This window comes from Malania oleifera, chromosome 1 (genome assembly GCF_029873635.1).
Source record: "Malania oleifera isolate guangnan ecotype guangnan chromosome 1, ASM2987363v1, whole genome shotgun sequence".
NCBI lineage: Eukaryota > Viridiplantae > Streptophyta > Magnoliopsida > Santalales > Ximeniaceae > Malania > Malania oleifera.
In genome coordinates, this window is record NC_080417.1 from 152,451,059 (window position 1) to 152,472,303 (window position 21,245).

The 21,245-nt window shown below is 35.9% G+C and overlaps 2 protein-coding genes across 7 annotated transcripts; both read right to left on the minus strand.

Moving 5' to 3' along the window:
• Positions 1-3,667: 3,667 nt before the first annotated feature.
• Positions 3,668-11,539, minus strand: LOC131156680 (uncharacterized). Of its 6 annotated transcripts, none has more exons than XM_058110572.1 (5): positions 11,160-11,479; positions 10,155-10,204; positions 9,923-10,004; positions 4,145-4,209; positions 3,668-3,859 (listed from the first exon to the last, which is right to left on the minus strand). In XM_058110572.1, the coding sequence occupies exons 1-4, from the start codon at positions 11,371-11,373 to the stop codon at positions 4,148-4,150; spliced, it is 408 nt and encodes a 135-aa protein (XP_057966555.1). In that variant the 5' UTR covers positions 11,374-11,479; the 3' UTR covers positions 3,668-3,859; positions 4,145-4,147. The 6 variants fall into 6 exon arrangements, with proteins under 6 accessions (XP_057966555.1, XP_057966546.1, XP_057966565.1 ...); XM_058110563.1 differs by having other exon boundaries at positions 4,141-4,209; XM_058110582.1 differs by lacking the exon at positions 4,145-4,209 and adding an exon at positions 9,778-9,839 and having other exon boundaries at positions 11,160-11,477.
• A 4,462-nt stretch (positions 11,540-16,001) lies between these two features.
• Positions 16,002-16,760, minus strand: LOC131156726 (NADH-ubiquinone oxidoreductase 20.9 kDa subunit). Its single transcript, XM_058110618.1, has 2 exons — positions 16,447-16,760; positions 16,002-16,371 (listed from the first exon to the last, which is right to left on the minus strand). Exons 1-2 carry the CDS (start codon positions 16,598-16,600, stop codon positions 16,223-16,225), a joined length of 303 nt encoding a protein of 100 aa, XP_057966601.1. The 5' UTR covers positions 16,601-16,760; the 3' UTR covers positions 16,002-16,222.
• Positions 16,761-21,245: the final 4,485 nt, after the last annotated feature.

Genomic DNA, 21,245 nt, shown 5'->3' on the forward strand with positions numbered 1-21,245 from the left:
GGTCGCAGTATCCACCTTTGCCTGTTCTGAGACCATCCTCACAACGCGAAAGTACTGCTCCACATCAAACAAGAAGTTCTCTAACTCCTTGGCATCTCGGGCACCCCCATACGTCCTGGGTTCTGGCACCTTGGTCTTGCTGACTCCCGGAGTGTTGGAGTTCCCCATAGCAAGAACCATCACATTTACCTTTGCATCCAGATCTGCCATCCGGGCTTGCAAAGTTTCCACAGTGTGGCGAAAGTCATCTGACATGTCACCTATCAAACCTGCTTGATGTTTTTGTGATCCCCTCACTTCATCAACAAGTTCTCTCATCTGGGCCACCTCCGCGGCCATGGTGTTAGTTGACTCTTCAACCTGTGCTTCCAGCACGCTGATCCTCTCAGCATTGTTTGGTGTCATGGTCACTTATCAAAGCTTTCCAAACCCAACAACGAAGGCAATCGAATTCACGTAGCAACTCAACCTTGGGCTCTCACCAAGTGTCACCGACTTGGGCTCTGATACCAAATGTCACGGTCCGCCTTTTTCACACCGTTGTGAAGGGCCGTGCGGCGCTAGCTAAAGCACTCTTGCTTAACTAGTTAGCCTTTTGTTTACCAACATTCATCCACGCAATACTTTCATTAACATTCAATCAGATAGCAGCGGAAATAATAATCAATTCATGAAAGCCGTGGCAACCAAGCAGTAAATATTGAAGCAAACGTAATTCATTAACAAATCCTCCGTTGACATGTTGTACTTAGCGAGGGAGGCAAGTAGGCTAAGCACGTTGACAATTGCTAGTGAGTTTTACAATGATTGATGAACACTCACCCTCCCCTAAAGAGCTTTCTAGGCCATTCTCACTCTAGCATTAGGAAATATCAAAGTGACCGAGTAGTCATACTGCCTTATTTGGCTTACAATGAAAGAAATACTAGAAAATAACCCTACACTAGTATTTACATGATGGAAATCCATCCCAAACACACGAGATAAGCGGTCATAGGCAACCATAATGCCTTGAACAAGCCTAGCCCGTGACAATATGCTATGTTATGAGAGGATCAATAATAAAAGAGCCATGAAGAGATAATAACAGCAGACGGACAAACAAACAAACAGGCAGCAATCAGTGCCTTCACTTTGCACTGCCTTCACACGCTTTGCTGACCATTAAATTGTCCTCTTTCTCCTTCACACGAGGCCACTGACATTTGCCTTTGAACTCTTTAAGTCTAACCAAAGACTTCTTCACTCCTACCAAGCGTAAGACGCCCCATACCCCCCGTCCTTCTCTCTCCCACTCTCTGAGAGTGGGCTACTCTGTTTTCTCTTTCACAAATTACGAGCAAATGAAAAATTACAATAATGGGCTACTCTGTTTTCTCTTTCACAAATTACGAGCAAATGAAAAATTACAATAAATTATATGTAGGACCTAACCATCTCTAATTCTTGTACGTCGTAATATAGTATTTTAGGTAAAATGCTTTTCATCATAATGGATCTTTTCCTCGTAAGGCTAACACTCACCTACTCCCACTGGTCCAAAAAGGCCTAAAGCCAATATAAAAATAGGCTAATAAATATATGGTAATATGGACCAGAGGTTGTTCAAACTTGAAAGGCAACACGAAAACAGGAGTTTGAGTTACGTAACCAGATTGTCATGCATGCGTAATAATTAATTATTATATGCACTAAGTGATTTTCACAATGAATGATATATGAATGTATGATTGCATGATGACAGCCGCGCCAGAAACATGCTTTCATCATTATTGTTGACTTTTGATTTCTTTTCCTTTGAAAATCTGCATATTGCAGCTTTGGCCATGTGTCAAAGAATAACTAATCCCATACCCACCCTGAGGGTATGGTTCAGGTATAATACGGACTGCGAGAGTGCCTCTCATGGGATCAGGTGTTCAAATCCTTTCGAATTCGTTTTCATCCCTGAACTCCTGAATTTGCCCTCCTTTTAAAATTGTGGAATCAATTTCAAGGGACACGAAATTAATCACGTGGATCGTAAAACAGATACGTAGATACCTGATACGTAATTCAAAAAAAAAAAATAACTAATTCCACGAATTAAGGGTATTGTGGTAATTGGGTTATTCTACTCCTCCTTCTTATACATTACCCAAGGGTAACAGAGGATTCATTGGCCTGCACTCTGCCCCATCTTTGATGGCCACTGCTACAACCCACAATTTTTTTTATTATAAAAAAAAAAAACGAATAAGCTATTCAATTAATGTAGCCTTGTGTCCAAACACGCACAGCTTATTCAATTCTGTTCTTGTTCTTATATTAGCTTTTAGGAATTTGTTGCATGAGAAATTAAAGTTCTTCATTAAAATTTTAAATAAAATAAGGAGTCTAGTGAATTATGAGGGATTTATCAATTGATAGGCGATAATGTTTTTATCGCTCTGATTTGGGATCGTCTAAATGAGTTCAAAGGGCTCGCTCATGTTAAAATTTCAAATTATTAAAAAAAATAAAAAAAAGAAAAATCTCTGGTTGTTTATATTCATAAGAAAGTATCCTTTTAGGTGAATCAAATTTTTTTTTTAAAAAAAAAAATTAAAATAAGCCCAAAATCACCGCTAAATTAAAATATCATAAGACCACACCCCAACAAGGAAAAAAATATCATAATCAAGATGACCAAATTTAAAAGATAGAATTGATTAATATCTAAGTCATTCCTAACACAAATTTAATCAATCTCAAGCTAAGATATTCAAGAAGTTTTATTTGTCTTTTCTTTTTATAATCTTAATTACAACATTTTTAATTAATTTGGAACAGTGCCTACTCAGAATTGACACTAATCAAGGCTTGAAGGGGATTGGGGGCAGTTCAAGCATAGAAAACCCTCTAAAGGTTCTTTTAAGTTTGATAAATGGATGCATGAAGAAAATTCAGCCTATGCTAGACCTAAGCTTTTGGTTCAACTCTAGTTTCCTTAATTTGACACTAGCTAGTAGTTTTGATTATGGTTAATAAAATCTTGTTAGGTTGATTATGGCTAGTGTGCTATTATAATTAACGACTATAACTAGGAAAAAAAATTTAGATCCCTAGTCTAGGGTCAAATAGCATATATGATTGCTCACAATGAAGAATTATTTAGGAGAATGGTCATTGCGCAAGCATTATTTCTCTATTACAATATGGCTCCATGAAGACTAAATCAAAGCGGTGTTAGAACATAGAGATCCTTCTTGTGGACAACTTCACAGGTCAAGTGAATATTATAATCAAACGCAAAAGTAATAGACAATCAAATAAAAAGCAACACAAAGTAATATTGAAATTTACATGGTTCGACTTTGGAAGCCTATGCCTATTGGCGAGGAGGAAGAGAAGTTTAGCCATGAATCAAGCATTAGGTACACTAAAACTCACAAACCACACAAACAGGAAAACTGGCTCAATGCTACAAAGATAACAATATTACTCGCACATAAACACGCATATGACCTGTGAATAAAAAACCGATGTTATGTTAGGTCAAGGAAAATTGATGTGCTGATGAAAGAAACTGAAGACATACTCAGCCAACAGCTATCGATACTGATCCTATGTCGAGTGCCAAGAGCATATTAGTTAACCTAAGATAAACATGTCTCAATTGCTGCAAACCAAAAAGGAAGCCAGTAAAGATTAAAAGGGCAGTGGCCCTTTCCTTAATATGATGATACTGATACAAAGTATGTGCATTCATTGTACAAATTCAACCAAAAAAGGAAGCCAGAAGGAATCAAGAGGGCAAAGTCACTTTCTTATAATTTTATTGATGCAGCATCAACGACATTAACACTCTTTGTACAATCGCAAGATGTTCCCCCATTTCCTGACAAACAGAAGATGGTGCATGTACAGAAATTATATTAAGAAGTCATCAGTTGTTCCTATACATGCATAAAAATCTCATGAGAAATATATGCCCAATTCAATGCAAGTGTACAAAACATTCAAAGGTCAAAAATCAAGTCGGAGGCTCATTTCCAACCACTCATTATAGAAAGATGACTAAAAAGAAAAGGTTTAAAGAATGGAATTGCTGTTGAATTGAACTCGTGCAAAGTCAAGTGCATATCCAACCACTTGATGAAATTGAATTAACGGGTATACCTACAAGTCAATAAAGGCTGAGCTTTGTCAAATCTGTTCTTGTAAAAATTCCATTGGAAGTGACATGTCCTGATAAAAAAACAATGATGAATTTCTTGGAGTTTGGCATAATTAAAATCCAATACTTTGAAAGAATATATGACTTTTGACAGACGGGGATTTGGGGACACGTACTACTTGCCCATCACAAGAAGGTGCAATATAATAATAAAAAATAATATGGTAGGTTAACGATAGTGGAAGCTCTATGGTGACTGAAATAATTCAAATCCATGAGTTGAAAGAAGATGGAAAGTGTTGAAGATCATGGACAGGCATCAGCAGAAAAGCTATGCTTTCTTCCAAAAGTCCATGATTGAGATGCAGCTAATTTATGCTTCATAAAGAAAAAAAATGAGCATAATTTGAGGCATTGATAGGGAGGCATCTTATCAAGTGGAACATTTTCAGGGATTAGGATAGAAATACTAAAGGTCCCCCTTCAATGTGATTAACCTGTGTTTCTGTCATAATGCGTATGATTCGTGATTTTGAGTGAAAGATGAGTTAGTTACAAGCTGAAGTAATTGACATTTCTAACAGTGCCTTTGCACAGTTACAGCGTGCTTGCATTTGGATCGCTTTTTAATTGAGAGGTTTTTTGTATTGGTTTGGGTTTTGGTTGTCTAGCTGCTTTGGTTTTCATATGCTGTATTATATCCCTTATTAGTCATCTTGATCATGGAATCTTTGAGAGTTTCTGCCATTGTGAGTTAAGGTTTCTGATGCTTTCCTTGGTTCATCCTTAAGATCTCATCAGACCAGCATTTGAGATATTTTTGAGAATCTTTTATACTCACAAAACATGCCAATCTCTTTTTTTGGTAATCTTACAATGGAAATGACATCCTATTTCCAAGCATAAGATTTCCAAGCATGTGATTCCCCAAACCAAACATCTAGCTAGGTATTATGTGTATCAGTTTCTTCGATCATTCTGGACGTGGGCAGGTAAAGACATTAGTTCAGGAAACTAGGATTAGATTAGCAACTTGGAATATAGGGACACTTACAGGTAAAAGTATGAAAATTATGGATTCAATGATTAGAAGAAGAATTAATATAATTTTCCTTCAAGAAACTAAGTGGGTGGGGGAGAAAGCTGAAGAAATAGATAAATCGAGATTTAAACTTTGGTACACTGGAAAAGAAAAACATAAGAATGGAGTAGGCATTATTATAGACAAAAACTTAAAAGATAGCGTTATGGATGTAACTAGAGTAAGGGATAGAATTATAAAAATCAAGATGGTATTAGGACAAGAGATAATAAACATCATTAGTGCTTATGTTCCTCAAGTTGGCTTAATAGAAAATATTAAGAGACAATTTTGAGAATATATGGATTGTATTATACAAGGCATACCAAGGACTGAGAAAATATTTATAGGAGGAGATTTGAATGGACACGTTGGAAGAAATAATAAAAATTATGAGAGGATGCATAGAGGATATGGATATGGAAACAAAAATGAGTCTGGGGAGATGATCTTAGACTTTGCTATGTCATATGATTTTAGTTTAATAAATACTTGCTTTAAGAAAAGAGAAGAACACTTAATAACCTTTAAAAGTGGACAAAATAGAAGTCAAATAGATTTTTTTTTAACTAGGAGGGTAGATCATTTATCATGCAAGGATTGTAAAGTTATTTCAGGTGAAAGCCTAACCACACAACATATAATCTTAGTGTTAGATATATGTTTTAAAAAATGGAAGAAAAATGATAAAATAAACCAGTGTAGGAGAACCAGATGGTGGAACCTAAAAGGAGAAAATATAATAAAATTTAAAGATAAAATGATCAAAGATGGGGATTGGACCTTAGAAGATGGGATAGATACAAATACTCTTTGGAATAGATTAGCTAGCTCTATTGAAAAAATAGCAAAAGAGATTTTAGGTGAATCAAGGGAAAGATTCTTGAATAGCAAAGAGAGTTGGTGGTGGAATAAAGATGTACAAAAAATCATAAAGACAAAAAGAATTTGGTATAAAACGTGGCAAAAATGTAAAAATAGAGATAACTTTGAAAAATATAAGGAGGCAAGAAAAGATGCAAAAAAGGCCGTTAGTGAAGCCAAATAGAGATTATTTAATAGTTTGTATAAAAAATTAGGTACAAAAGAAGGGGAAAGAGATATATTTAAACTTGCTAAAGTTAGAGAAAGGAAGAGCAAGGACTTAGGAAATGTAAAATATATAAAAAGTGAGGATGATATTGTCTTGGTTAAGGATGAAGGTATTAAAGAAAGATGGCGAAGTTACTTTAGTAAATTGTTTAACGAAAACCAAATAGAAGGCTTAAACTTAGAATTGTCAAATGAGAAAAAGACTAAAAAATATAAGATTTATTCGCAAAATTAGAGTTAACGAAGTTAAGTTTGTACAAAAAAAGATGAAAAATAGGAAAGCTATGGGACCAGATAACATCCCAATTGAAGTTTGGAAATGCTTGGGTGATAACGGAATTATGTGGTTAACTAATTTATTTAATACAATTGTAAAAAACTAAGAAAATGCCAAATGAATGGAGGAAAAGCACCTTAATACCTATATTCAAAAATAAAGAAGATATTCAAAATTATAATAACTATCGTGGAATTAAACTTATGATTCATACGATGAAACTATAGGAAAGGGTAGTTGAACAAAGATTAAGGTTAGAAACGAAGATTTCAGAAAATAAATTTGGTTTTATGCCTGAGAGATCTACCACAGAAACTATTTATCTTTTAAGAAGATTAATGGAAAAGTTTAGGGAAAAGAAGAGGGACTTGCATATGATATTTATTGACCTTGAGAAAGCATATGATAGGATATCTAGGGAAGTTCTATGGTGGGTTTTAGAAAAAAAGGGGTGTATGTTGTAGGTATACCAATGTCATTAAGGATATGTACAATGGAGTAATGACTAGTGTAAGGACTATAGATGGAGAAACTAGAGAATTTCCAATTACCATAGGTGTACATCAAGGATCTGCTTTGAGTCCTTATCTTTTTACTTTAGTGATGGACCAATTAACTAAGAGTATTCAAAAGAAGGTTCCAAGGTGTATGTTGTTTGCAGATGATATTGTATTAATTGACGAAACTAGGGACGGAGTAGAGACTGAGTTAGAATTATGGAGAGAAACTTTAGAATCTAGAGGCTTTAGGATAAGTAGAAATAAAATAGAATATATGAAATGTAATTTTAGTAATGATAGGAGAAATATTGGAGACAAAGTTAAACTTGATGATGAAAAAATAAATAGCATTTGTAGATTTCAATACCTTGGATCTATTATGCAAGCTGAAGAGATATTGAAGATGATGTAATGCATAGAGTTAAAACAGGTTGGTTAAAATGGAGAAGTGCTTCAAGTGTGCTATGTGATCGTAGAATACCCTTAAAATTGAAAGGGAAGTTTTATAGGACAGCTATAGGACCAGCTATGCTATATGGATCAGAATGTTGGGCGACAAAGAAACATAATATCCAAAATGTAAAAGTTACCGAGATGAGAATGCTTAGATGGATGAGTGGTATAACATTAAAAGATAAATTAAGGAATGAACATATTCGTGGTAAGTTAGGTGTAACTCTTATAGAAGATAAGATAAGCGAGGACGACTCAGATGGTATGGACACTTGCAACATAGGTCTTATAGTGCACCTATGAGGAAGAGTGACTTAATTACTGTGGGAGGCAGTTGAAGGGGTAGGGGTAGACCTAAAATAACCTAGAAGGAGATAGTGAGTAAGGATTTAATATCCTTGAATCTATCAAAAGAAATGGTCCATGATCGCATAAATTGACGGAAAATGATTCATATAGCCGACCCCACTTAGTGAGACTAAGGCTTGGTTTTGTTGTTGTTGTTGTTATTGGGTGGGGGAGGATAGCTGCACATTGGATGAGGCAGTCATAGATTTTCAGACCCAAGTAATTTGTCAATTCCATCACTGTTGTATAATTCAGTAGCCATAGACTAAAGAAGTCACGCAGCCCCCACCAAATTCAAAAATTGGCGTCTAATTTTTCTAGACAAGGCAAGACTTTTAGCCAGTGGACAACAACAATTTTTACCAGAATCTACTGATAATGACTTGACATGGTAAGTTCAATTGTTAGATACCAGTAGCACACTAGCAACACACTGGGGACTCCACACACTGTAAATAAGCCAAATTTACTTGTATAATATTCATTTTAAGCTGCATCTAAGTGTCAAATACCATCACCCCTAATCTAGTAACCGAAGTGATCAGTTATAAACACGAAGCGTGCATATTTTGTTGCAAAAAAGCTAGGAAGAAACAAGGAGTGAACTTTTCTCCCAAACGGTGAATTTTAGAAAGGTTTGGAATCAAGAACTGCAAATATAGAAACCACAAGGATTTTACTTGTAGATGGAATTGGATCAATCAAGGCTCACTGTGCCATCAACTAGCAGATAAGCAAACTAAGAGAATTTTGATGAACATGGATCTAGAAGTAGATTTTAGGAGTCCTTGGGAACTTTTTCTGATCATTTTCTTTTTTTTTTTAAAGTAAGCCCAGTAACCAAACACCAAAACAGCAGCTGAAGAGCAACATAAAAAGAAGAACAAAAACCAGCAAGAAACTATAAACAGCAACCAAAATCAAACTGTCCATCCTCTGAATCTACTATTCCCTGAGATACAATTATTTATGTCCTCCACAGTGCAACATATCAGACCCTTTGAATTAACAGGAATCTCTTCAAAGAAGACCATTTGTTCCTAGCTCTCCAGAATTTGTGCAAGGTGGCAGCTAAGATTATTTTCCCCAAATCACAACAGGACCAGCTCTCAGACCATTAAGCCATTCAATTTCATTTTCCCAGCAAGATAGAGGAAGAAGAGATCTCAAACTAGCTGCAGTCTCCTTATTGACCCACATATGTGAAGTAACAATCAAAAAAACAGATGATCTCATGATTCAAGCGCTTTTCTGATCAGTTATTTCTTGCTGATGTACTGTTTTCTAGCTTATAACACTAGGCTGCTCTGTTTCTTCTGATTTTGACTGTTGTTACCTTTGTAAAAGGTCATTTCAAATTTTTAGGAATGAAAGAAATATCAAATTAAATAATTATTTCGAGCCTTTAATGCGAGTAAAATGCATGAGACTGTTGCACAATTTGGATATTACTATGACAATTCGAACATGCATGCTTTACATTCATGGTTTGGGGGAGGTGGGTGGGAGGGCTGATATAGTGCCAAGTTATGAACAAATTATGGTCCAAAATTATATGCTATATTACAGTGTATGACTAAGGAAGTTATTTGTTCTCTTTTCTTCTCATACAAAGATAAGTTTGGGAGTACATCCTGATCCAGCCACCTAGGGGCAAAAGTAAACCTGTGTTTGGCATCATGCATTTGAAGTTTAAGATTTGAATTTGTATGGACTAGGATAAAACTCAGTACAAACTTGTGTGAAATTTTCTCCAGATCCAAGAAATTTCAAAAGCAAACCTCCAAATCCATGCTCCCAAATGTAGTGTAAGTAATGTTCTATAATGAATAATCCCATTGAATTAAACAAATACAGAAGAAATATGCAACAGTTTTAGTTTCCCTACAAACATATTCTTGGTTTAGCCTGAGAAGAATCTTTTCCATGACTGCCAGGGGAGAAATCCACCTATAGATCAGGCAAAAATTGCTGGTCACTTGAGAGAGAGAGAGAGTAAACTGAGTTTTGAAAAGAGGAGACGTTTGACATACCACAAGCTGGGCATCGAATATAGTACTTTTCCCTGAGAACAAGCCCTGAGCCTGCACATACCTGACATTTTCTTTGTGCCATCTGCCATAAAATATACAAACAACAAATATGAATATCAAGATTATCAACACAATAAACAGGTGCTGAAATATTTTGAACCTGGGTTTATTGCTCATATAAATCCTTGATTTTTTAACACCATCAAAACAAGCCTATCTACACTGCACTTACAATTCTTTTGCTGAATTCAATTCCTGCTACCACAAAAGGTGCAACTCCAGCTGCACAATTCAAACAAGGATGCAAGAGGGAAAATAAATTCAGACCGAAAAAGAAATAAGTATGTTTATTTACTCATGTTGGGTTTTCATTCAGTGAGGGGAAAAAATGTGGGAAAATAACATGAGTCGCAAAAATTGGGTAGATTTGTAATTAGTTCCTCAAGCTTCACAATCCCTGGTGTTTTAATTTTGTCATACTAAACTTGCAACACAGTTGCAATGTCATCCCTAGCTAATGAACCCTAGCCCGAGAGATGGATCACAGCTAGGACCTTATAGGTTACTTTTTCTAATTACATATTTTTCTCTAAGCTGAAAATTATTTACTCCTTTAATTACATTTGTTACTGTCACCTCATCTAAGAGTAAAATGCCAAAACCAATGTTTTATTTCGTTTGCCAAATGTCTATTTGATGTATCTTGTGCTATTACATCAACAGGATAGGAATAGAAATTTAGAAATAAATATTCTTTATTCATTCCATGTCATACACTAATGCAAATGTTTACGTTGTCATTTGCTATACAATAACAATACTTTTTCTCTTGTAAGCTCTCAAATCCCCATACTATCATTCAGTATGCATTCCCCAACCAGAACCTAAAACTGGCGAGATTAAAGTGAAATGAGGCAAAGCTTTAAGAATAATGATAAAATTTATCCCCAAAAAATTTGACACTCGAATATCTATCTGTTTGCAATTGAGGGAGACAGAAACCTCGTCTCAACGAATGAAACTATTTGTCTGGGTGGTTCAGATGGGGTTTTCAATTTTTCTCTCTTCGTTGGGTTGTTTTCGACTCCAGAACAACACCCAAAATTATAATAATAGCAATAAGCAAAAGTTCTCCGTTACTTCTCCTTCATTTTCTGGGCAACCAAACAGAGCCCGAGAACAGATTCACATCATAGGAACTGAAATCGAAAGATGGCAACGGCGGAGGATCAAATACCTACTGCGCCGACGACGATTTGCCAGGTGAGGCTCACTTGAGTTGGTTCTACAGCGGGGGGAAATTCGGTAATCGCGCGAACTCTGGATGATAATCGGCGTAATCCGATCAAGCTAGGGTTTTTGTTAGTGGAAATGAGATCGACACAGTGTCTAGAATAATCAGTCGCTGTTCCTCTGAAGAGGGTCGTGTAGGGAAAGGCTATAACCTCCATAGCAGAGAATGGCTTGAGCTGCACCGGTAAGGTAGTTAAGAACTGTTGGAAGCATTTTAGGGCTTATAACCACACATCGGCCATCGCCGGAAATAAGTGGCTATAATATGCCTATAGGGGATTAAAAATTTAATACTTTCTAACTAGGTTTGTGCACTAATGGGTTAACCCTTCGAATCAAATTAATTTTAGTATAAAAGGTTTGGTTGTAAATTTGAATTTGTTAGGTTTAATCTAAATAATTATAATCAATTGAATGCATTTTAGTTTTGCAAGTAAAGAAACTAATTGAATTATAGCATAAAAAAATCATTTAAAACCGAATACACTCACACTTCCTTGAATTAATAGTTGTATTTAATTTAAATTTGGTCAAATTTTGAATTTACATGTGAATTAATTCATAAAGTTATGATCTTATTTAAATGTCAAAGGTGTGAAGTTTGAAAGATCTAAATTAAGTTTAATTTTTTTCAATATTATAATTTTAAATTTAATTTTTGATAAATGTTTGAATAAATAATTATCGAGACAAACACAAAGAAGTGGGTGGGCTTGGGCTTGGGCTTGGGCTTGGACTTACTCCTTTGAGCTCAAGGGGTCGCCTGCTCCTCAATGCAAAATAAATTAATTATAATAATTTAATTATATAAAATAGTATATTATTAGAATAAAACAAATAACAATGTGAAAGATATTAGAACTTCATAATAAAAAAAAAAAAGATAAAGAATAATTATTCTCAAATTTCATCATAGGAATTTTTATTCTTTTCTTATTTTACATTGAATGAAATAATAAGGAATGTAGAGGAATAATTATTACATTTATTTTCAAGTTTCATGATATTCCATTTTATTCTAAAGAATAGTTATTTTGTTGAATCAAACATAATTTAAGTATGTTCTCTCTCTTAAAAATATTTTTGTTTGAGGGAATAAAAAGAGTAATAAGAAATATAATTATTTTTATTGTATTTCTTAAATAACAAATAGTATTTTATTTTAATATAGTTAAAATTTAAAAAATTAAACACTAATAATGTACAAATTTTAATTTTAATTTGTTGATTTAGAATATATTTATTTTCTTTATTACTTATTCATCGCAATCAAACATGAAAAAGATAAATACTTAACATTTATTTCCTTTTTTCACATATTCTTCAAGCTCCAAACAAGCCCTTTTGTTTTATCCTCACCTTTCAACAAGTTGAAATGGAAAAATGACAAAAATAAATAAATAAATAAAAATGCAGCTTTCCCAACAAAATGGAGATCGCAGCAGTAAGGCCTCATTTTATCGCATGAAATTTTTTTCATCTGTTCATTAGTTTTATTATATTTATCATCTTCTTCATCATTTTCCAAAAAACAAAAAACAAAAAACTGTTTTCTTCCTATTTTCCTTTCTGTACATGTTCCTCAAGTTTCAAATGGAGCCACATAAATGAACTGGGGTTCCCAAGGACTACCATCTTTAGAAAGATAATCTATTTTTAGCATGGGAGAAGTGAAGACAGCATTAAAAAATAGCTAAATGTGATGGAAAGGAAATAGATAGAACAGAAGTCGAAAATGCTAAGTTGGGTTTGCTCAACTTGTAAGGGCGAACTTGGGTTTTAGTATTCTAAGTTCAATTCCTTATTTGGAGTTCCGGGTCATTAAAAAAAAAAAAAAAATCCTGGAACTTGGAAGGTCAAAGGCACTGGAAAAGTTTTGTTTGCATCTTGAAAAAGTATGCAAGCATAACAAATAACTCAAAACTATCAGAAACAGCATTCCAAAAATTCAATTGTAAAATAAAAAAAGCTTGTCCAAAGTAGTTGGAGCTGGCTCTATTAAAGGATGGGAGTGTGCATCCAAATGCAATTGAAGAGAAAAATGGACTCATTTCACATTGATGTGGTTTTTAAGCACCCTTTGTTCAGCCCTCATTCAGTGACATGCAATTGTGTTACCACATACAATTGAGATTCTCAACCCCAAAAGCTTTGATTTGGTTCAGATTCCTCAACTTCTAAGCTGATCATTGTTTCTCCCCTCCAATGTAAAATATACGACAAACAAACAAACCTCAAGACCCACTTGTTGGGATCTGCTGCTATATAAATCATTCTCTGCCTTTCTACATGATTCATGGCAATATCCTAAGACATTTGAAGTGCTGTCAAATCCTTCTTCCCTATCTCAGTCCAAGTTAATCCAAGTCTATCCCTCCCCTTCCTACAACCTCTAAGCCTCCCTAAAATCAACTAGATAATTTTTCAAGTCACTAGACCATTATTCAGTCCACATTGTAACTGCCCAGAGGCCCCATATTTCCCTTCCCATATCTTACCGTCTACACATGCTATGTGCAACGGTCTTGAACCCAACTTCAGTCAGGTATTGTCCGCTTTGGCTCACTGGCCTCACAGATTTGTCCTATAAAAGACACCTCGTATAGCTGGAGTCCAAACCATCCTTATAAACCCAAGATCTCTCTAGTACACATCCGACGTAGGACCGTGACACTATGATTAATTTGTCACAAATGTTTTCATTCCTTAATCCTCAATTTATCTCTTTGTCATATCGTTCATCTATCTTAACATCTCACTTTTACTGCAGTTATTTTTTTGGTATGTTACATCTCAGTCTGTCCAACATTTTGATCCCAATAATATATCTATCATCCCAATCTGCAATGACAATATATTGCATATTCTATTTCTCATTTAGCTTGCATAATGGATCCAAGGGACCAAAATCTAATACCATTAAAATTTTCTTGACCATAAATTTAACATTTTTCTCCATTTTTCTACCTTGAATTACTAAAGTTGCACTTCATATAATGTCTTTTTCCCACTTATTTTAAATCCTCTAGGTTCCAAAGCTTCAATCCATAATTCCATCTTGAATTCCACCCCATATCAAGTTTCATCTATCATCACAGTATCATCCCCAAACAACACACCACAAAACCTCATTTTTATATGCTTACTGAACTCATCCATAACTACAGCAAAGAAGAGAAGAATTTAAAACAGACCCTTGATGTACAACTCTTCTTGAAAATTCTCTTGATTCTCCTCTAATGGTCCAAACACTAATCACACCCATTATACCTACTTTTTTTTTTTTTTCTAGAACCCATAATAGAATTTCCACAGTACCCTATCATGTTAGCCAATCTGGATTTGCAAATTATTATAGATCACTGATTGGTAGAATGGGGGAAAAAAAAAAATCCCTCTTCTTTCCAAACTAAAAACCAATATTCTTCATGAGGCCTCACCAACCATTCTGCCATTTGTACCTTTATGAGCTTTAGAATCTATTGTCTTGGCAATGCAACAAGAAAGATCCATTTTAGTTTGCATCATCAAGTTCTGATGACTAATCCTATGCCAAGTAACACTATTCCAAAACTAGTTCATGCAGGTGGCAAGCCTTCAAACGACTAGCATTCAAAGTGTCAATTCTACTAGAAACCATCCCATTATCTAAATTCTCACTGTCTATTAAAGTTCTCAATGACGTTGCATGTTGCTTATTACCATTCCACACCCCCCCCCCCCCAACTCCCAAAAAAAGGAAGGTGTTATCTTCACAAAGTTTTATCCCTGAAAACAACATCCATCTGTTCACACAAAACACTGCTGAAATGGATAGTGTGTAGTTAAAAATATGCATGAAAATTTTCATCAAACCAAGATAACACTAAAAAATGGCATAAATCTCAAAACGGCATCATAATCTCAATTGACCTTCTCAGAAGATAAACTAATCAAAATATAACGACACATGCAACATACTGGATATTTGGACGATGGTCTGAATCCAGAATCAGTCAAGCCACCCACGAAGTAAATATCATGAAACTACAGTCTCTTAGATCAAACTCACTGTTAGCAAATCCAAAAGAAAAATTGAATATATGGAATTAAAGTCAGTATATGGCAGAGCCTTAGTAATAACCTGATAAGTCTTAACTCAGTTGGAGCAGTACGAGAATAGAAGTGAAAACATCACTGTTCAATAAAAGGAGATGCAATAACCCTATGCTTGGAAACTTAGAGTTCAGACCATGATTTGAATTACTGTGCATTTAGATAAAATGTAATGCAAAATTGTGTTAAGTTTCGTCCAAATTCATACAAATCCAAATCGAGGACCTAAAAATCCCATGCTCCCAAGCAAAGCATAAGGATTTTTAGTTCACAGCTGTACCATTACAACCAACTCATTCCTCCATCAACCGAACATAAAAAGAAACATTTACATCTTACTATTAAGCAAAGCCATTCCTAAAAAAAAAAAAAAAAAATCAGCAAAAACATGGAGGCCTGAATAACCAATGCCAATCAAATAGAACACACAGATTATATTACAAAGATTTTACAGAAGATATTCCAATCCATGACAGTACACCAACCCATTAAAGGGCTACAGAGTCTCTCAGGCATTATATCAAACACTTACAGATTACAAGCAACACGAGCAGTGACCACCATTATCATCAAATGGGTCTCACAGAAAGTCAAAACACCCAAAAGGGTCACTCACTTTCTCCACTAAATTTAGAATCATCAGCACTTTAACTCGCCTCTATTTCCTGTATCGAGCTACCACTAAAAATGATTCGCCAGAAATGTATATTCCATTCAATGACCCATTAAGGGGTCCAGCAATTACAGACTTACTCGGGAATTATTTCAAACAATCACCGAACACAAACAAGAAGGACATCGTCAAACATTATCATCAAATGAGTCATACATTGTCAAACTTTATCAAAACGCCCAAAAGGGTCGCTCAGGTTTTCCACTAAATTCAGATTCAAATGAACTAAAAACTAGCTTCTATTTCTTGTACCGAGCTACCTCGTAGTCGTTGGGGAAGAACCCCATGATCCTCCCGGCCGAGTTCTGGTAAGCGTACATGAAGCCACCCATGAGCCCTATCAGACCCCCAGTCACCATCGATGGTCCCCTAATGTTAGGCTTTATCCCTGCACAAATCAATCAACATTGAAGAGTGAGAAACAAATGAAAAAATAACTAACCCATTTGAGAGAGAGAGAGACCGGAGAGGTAGCCGACGGTGACGGAGACGCCGGTGATGGTGACGAATCGGAGGTAATCAAGGGTGCTGAAGTTGCCGACGACCTTGGTGAATGGAGGGTTGCGATCTAAGACCGGGTACTCGGGCTTCGCCGAGGCGGTGATGTCTGTGTTCATCTTCTTCGCTCTTGTTGCTGTGTGCGCCGTATCGTCTAGCTTTCCCAAGCGATCTGAACTGTCCGAGAAAGAGTTAATAAAACGGGTGATTTCGTGCGTTCTAAGGCCAAAGGGAAAACAAAATTTTTTTTATCTAAGATAAATTTACTCTTGGGAGCATAAATATGTCAAATATATGGGGAAATAAATTTTTTTAACTTTACTCAACTTAATTCTATTCCGGTTCGAATTCGAATGAAAATAGAGTTGAATTCAGTAACTATTCAAATACTTTAACGAGTCGAGATCAAATTGAATTATAAGCCTAATTATAAATTAACTCATTTACAAGTTTTTAAAATTCGAGTTTGACTTAGTTAAATTATAAATTAATTTAAAAATAATATAATATTAATTATATATATAAAATGTATATTACATGATTTATAAAAAATAATAAAATTATAAAAACTTAATTAGACTTGACTAAAGGTGTAAAATATATGACAAAACTTAAATTCAACTCGTTAAATTATTCGAATAACTTGGACTTTAGCTCGAGTCATATTCGAGTAGAATCATAAACTGGTGAATGGAACCCGAGTAAATAGGAGTAACTTTATTCCAACACCCAAACAAACACTCCCTCCCTCTCACACTTGGCGAAAATGGCGGTCTTTAATCTCTTCTTTTTCACTTTCACCATCTCCCATCGCATTACCATGGTAGAGAACTGCGCTCAAATCTCAGCACCGCCGACAGACGCCAAGGTGGGCGACGGCGGAGAAGCAGCACCGGTCGGTTCGTTGATCTGTCGTCCCACTCTAACCGAATAATTCTAAAATCGAATGGCAAGTCGCGACACGGACGGAGCCGACCGCCTTGTGATAAGAGGAAGAAGACCTAAACGGGGACAATGATTGGTTCTCTGACGTGAGTTTTGGAACTCTTCAGTTCGATGTTTGTTAGTGTTTTATTGCTTTTAAGAGTCCTATTCAACACAAAGTTCAAAATACTGGCTGGGCGAACGATGCCCTTGCTTCATTTGAGCTCGCGATTACTTTTCTTTTTCTGGGTTATATGCTTATACTCTATGTTGTCTGTTTTCTGTTCCCTTGTGTAGCGGATTAATTTACTTGAGATTTGAGTTAGATGTTCACTGGTGTCTGAGTTCTTAAAATGCTCTATATTGGTCAATGTATAAATGTGTTTCAGACGTGGTTACTGAATGTGATTGCCACGATATGCGTCCACGTGTCATGGTGATCACCTGCAACCAAGGAAAAAAGAAAGGGCTCGGGAGACTCCTGAAAGAAGAAACGATTGGAAAAAAATATTTCTTCATTATTTTGTTCTTACTTACAATCCAATAAATAATACAATTATCTATTCTAAACAAGGAAACAATTTCCTATTGAATAAAATCAAATCCCCCATAATTACCCACTTTCCTAATTCGTATTTTATTTACAAAGATATTTGGGGTTGACATTTTAACACTCCCCCTCAAGTTGGATCATAAATATTAATCATCTCCAACTTGTTAATAAGATCATCAAAACTCTGTCGTCCCAAGCCTTTAGTGAGGATATCTGCAGTTTGTTCCCTGATTGGTACATAAGTCATACATATAATTCCTTCTTCAATTTTCTCTTTGATGAAGTGTCTGTCTACCTCCACATGTTTAGTCCTGTCATGTTGGACTGGATTAAGAGAGATGCTAATAGCTGCCTTATTGTCACTATAAAGTTTGATAGGAAGGTTCACCGGTACCCGTAATTCCTCCAATAGTTTTCGTAACCACAATCCTTCACAAATCCCTTGAGCGACTGCCCTGAATTAAGTTTCAGCACTACTACGAGCCACCACATTCTATTTTTTTGCTTCTCCAAGTCACGAGATTTCCCCAGACGAATGTACAATATCCTGTGGTGGACCTTCTATCTTCCACTGATACTGCCGAATTTGCATCTGTAAAGATCTCTACTTCCTTACTTTCACATTTCTTAAAGAAGAGTCCTCTTCTTGGGGATCCCTTGAGATATCTAAGGATCTTGTATACGGCATCAAAGTGAACTTCCTTTGGTGAATGCATGTGTTGACTTACTACACTAACTGCAAATGCAATATCTGGTATAGTATGTGACAGGTAGATCAGTTTGCCAACCAATCTCTGATACCTCTCATTTTCTACTAGTTTTCTACAATCTTCAACCCTCCTTACTGTTTCTATCGGGGTTTCGCTGGGTTTGCACCCTAGCATGCCAGTTTCAACTAGGAGGTTGGTAACATATTTTCGCTGAGAAACACTAATCCCCTTTTTCGTTCTTGCCACTTCCATGCCCAGAAAATACCGCATCTGTCCCAAGTCTTTAATTTCAAATTCAGTAGCCAAAACCTTCTTCAATCTCTTCATTTCTACAGTATCATCACCAGTAAGGATTATATCATCAACAAACACTATTAGAATTGTTTTCTTACCTCCTTTAGACTGTTGGAAGAATAGTGTATGGTCTGATTGCCCTTGTCGATACCCTTGATTCTTTAGTACCTTTGCGAATCTGTCGAACCACGCTCTCGGAGATTGTTTGAGGCCATATAACGATTTCTTTAGTTTACACACTCTGTTATCTTCACCTGTTCTACTGAATCCTGGTGGTATAGTTATGTAAACTTCCTCTTCTAATTCTCCATTTAAGAAAGCATTTTTAATATCAAGTTGTTGTAGTGGTCAATCTAAATTGGCTGCCAAGGACAAGAGAACCCGAACTATATTTAAGTTTGCCAATGGTGCAAATGTCTCAGTATAGTCGATGTCGTAGGCCTGTGTAAAGCCTTTTGCAACAAGTCTAGCTTTATATCTTTCAACTGTTCCATCAGATTTATATTTCACTGTGAAAACCCATTTACAACCTACTGGCTTCTTTCCTTTCGGTAGATCTGTCAACTTCCAAGTTCCATTTTTTTTTAGGGCTCGCATTTCTTCCAAGACTGCCTCTCTCCATTCTGGTATTGCTAGAGTTTCCTGAATGTTTTTTGGTACTTTCATCCTATCAAAATTAGAGACAAACGCACAATATCCTGTAGATAAGCTTTTATAAGACATGTATTTCGACCAAGGATATTGAGTACATGACCTAGTTTGTTTTCTGATTGCAATAGGTAGATTGATATCATCAGGTGCAGAATTATCAGAGGAAGACTCAATTATCAGATCAGGATAAGTCAAGGGCTTATGATTATTCGGAGCCATCACCGGTTCTAACGCTCTTGGTGCCTCAGGTATGAGATTCTTCCTCTCCTTTGTTTTCGGCTTTCTTGAGTAAACCAGTATGTTTGCATTGTTTTGTTCTCCTGCATCTCCCCCTGAGAGTAAGTGTTCAGTTGTGTTTGGCAAGTCGGGAAGTAATGTAATGGAAGACTCAATAGATGGGTCAGGGAATGAAGTAAATGGAGTAAAAGCAGATTCAATAGTAAAAGGATCAAAGAACCGATCTTCACTCCTCCATTTCTCCCCCTAAAGAGAGGACTTTGAGAAATAAGGAGTGGTTTCAAAAAAGGTGACATCAAGACTAATGAACAGTCGTTTTGAGATCGGATCATAGTATTTGTAGCCTTTTTGGGTAGGTGAATAACCAATGAAGACACATTTAATGGCACGAGAATCCAATTTATCGCGATGGTGTGCATGGACATGAACAAAAGCAATACAGCCAAAAATTTTCAGTGGGAGACTGGAAGGGAGTCCAGAGGTAGGAAAGTTTTCCTGAAATTTCTAAAGAGGAGTGACAAATGAGAGTGCTCGACTTGGCATTCGATTAATGAGATGTGTGGCTGTTAAGATGGTATCGCCCCAAAAATAATGTTTCATGTGGGTAGTAAGCATTAAAGCCCGGGCTACTTCAAGTATATGTCTATTTTTGCGTTCAGCAACCCCATTTTGTTGAGAGGTATCCACACACGAACTTTGATGAACAATCCCATGATCTTGAAGATAAGTTCCCAGGATGGTATTGAAATATTCCGTACCATTATTAGTACGTAGGATCTGAATATGAGTCTAAAACTGTGTATGAATCATGGTATGAAAATTGATAAAAATGGAGCGGACTTCAGTTTTGTCTTTTAGTAAGTAGACCCAACAAAGACGAGTATGGTCATCAATAAAGGTCACAAACCATTTTCTATTGGTGCGATTTAGGGAACGTGAGGGACCCCATACATCATTGTGAAACATAGCAAATGGGCGAGATGGTTTGTATATGGATGATGGAAAAGAAGTACGACGATGTTTAGCAAGCTCACACACTTCACATTGAAACTCAGAAGCCATTTTATTTTAACAAAGAGAAGGAAACAAACATTTTAAATATTGAAAATTGGGATGACCCATCCGTGAATGTCAGAACAAAAGCTCACTATTTCTAGAAGTAGATGCAGAATCACAAATTGCAGTATTACATAGTTCACTTAAACTTGCCTCAAAGTAGTAGAGTCCCTCATTCGCTTTAGCAGTGCCAATCGTCTTCCCCGATGATAGGTCGTGAAAAACACAATGGGAGGAAACAAATTTAGCGGAACAGTTCGAGTCTTTTGTTAACTGGCTGATAGATAACAGATTGCACGATAACTTGGGGACATGTAAGACTAATTGTAAAGTTAAGAA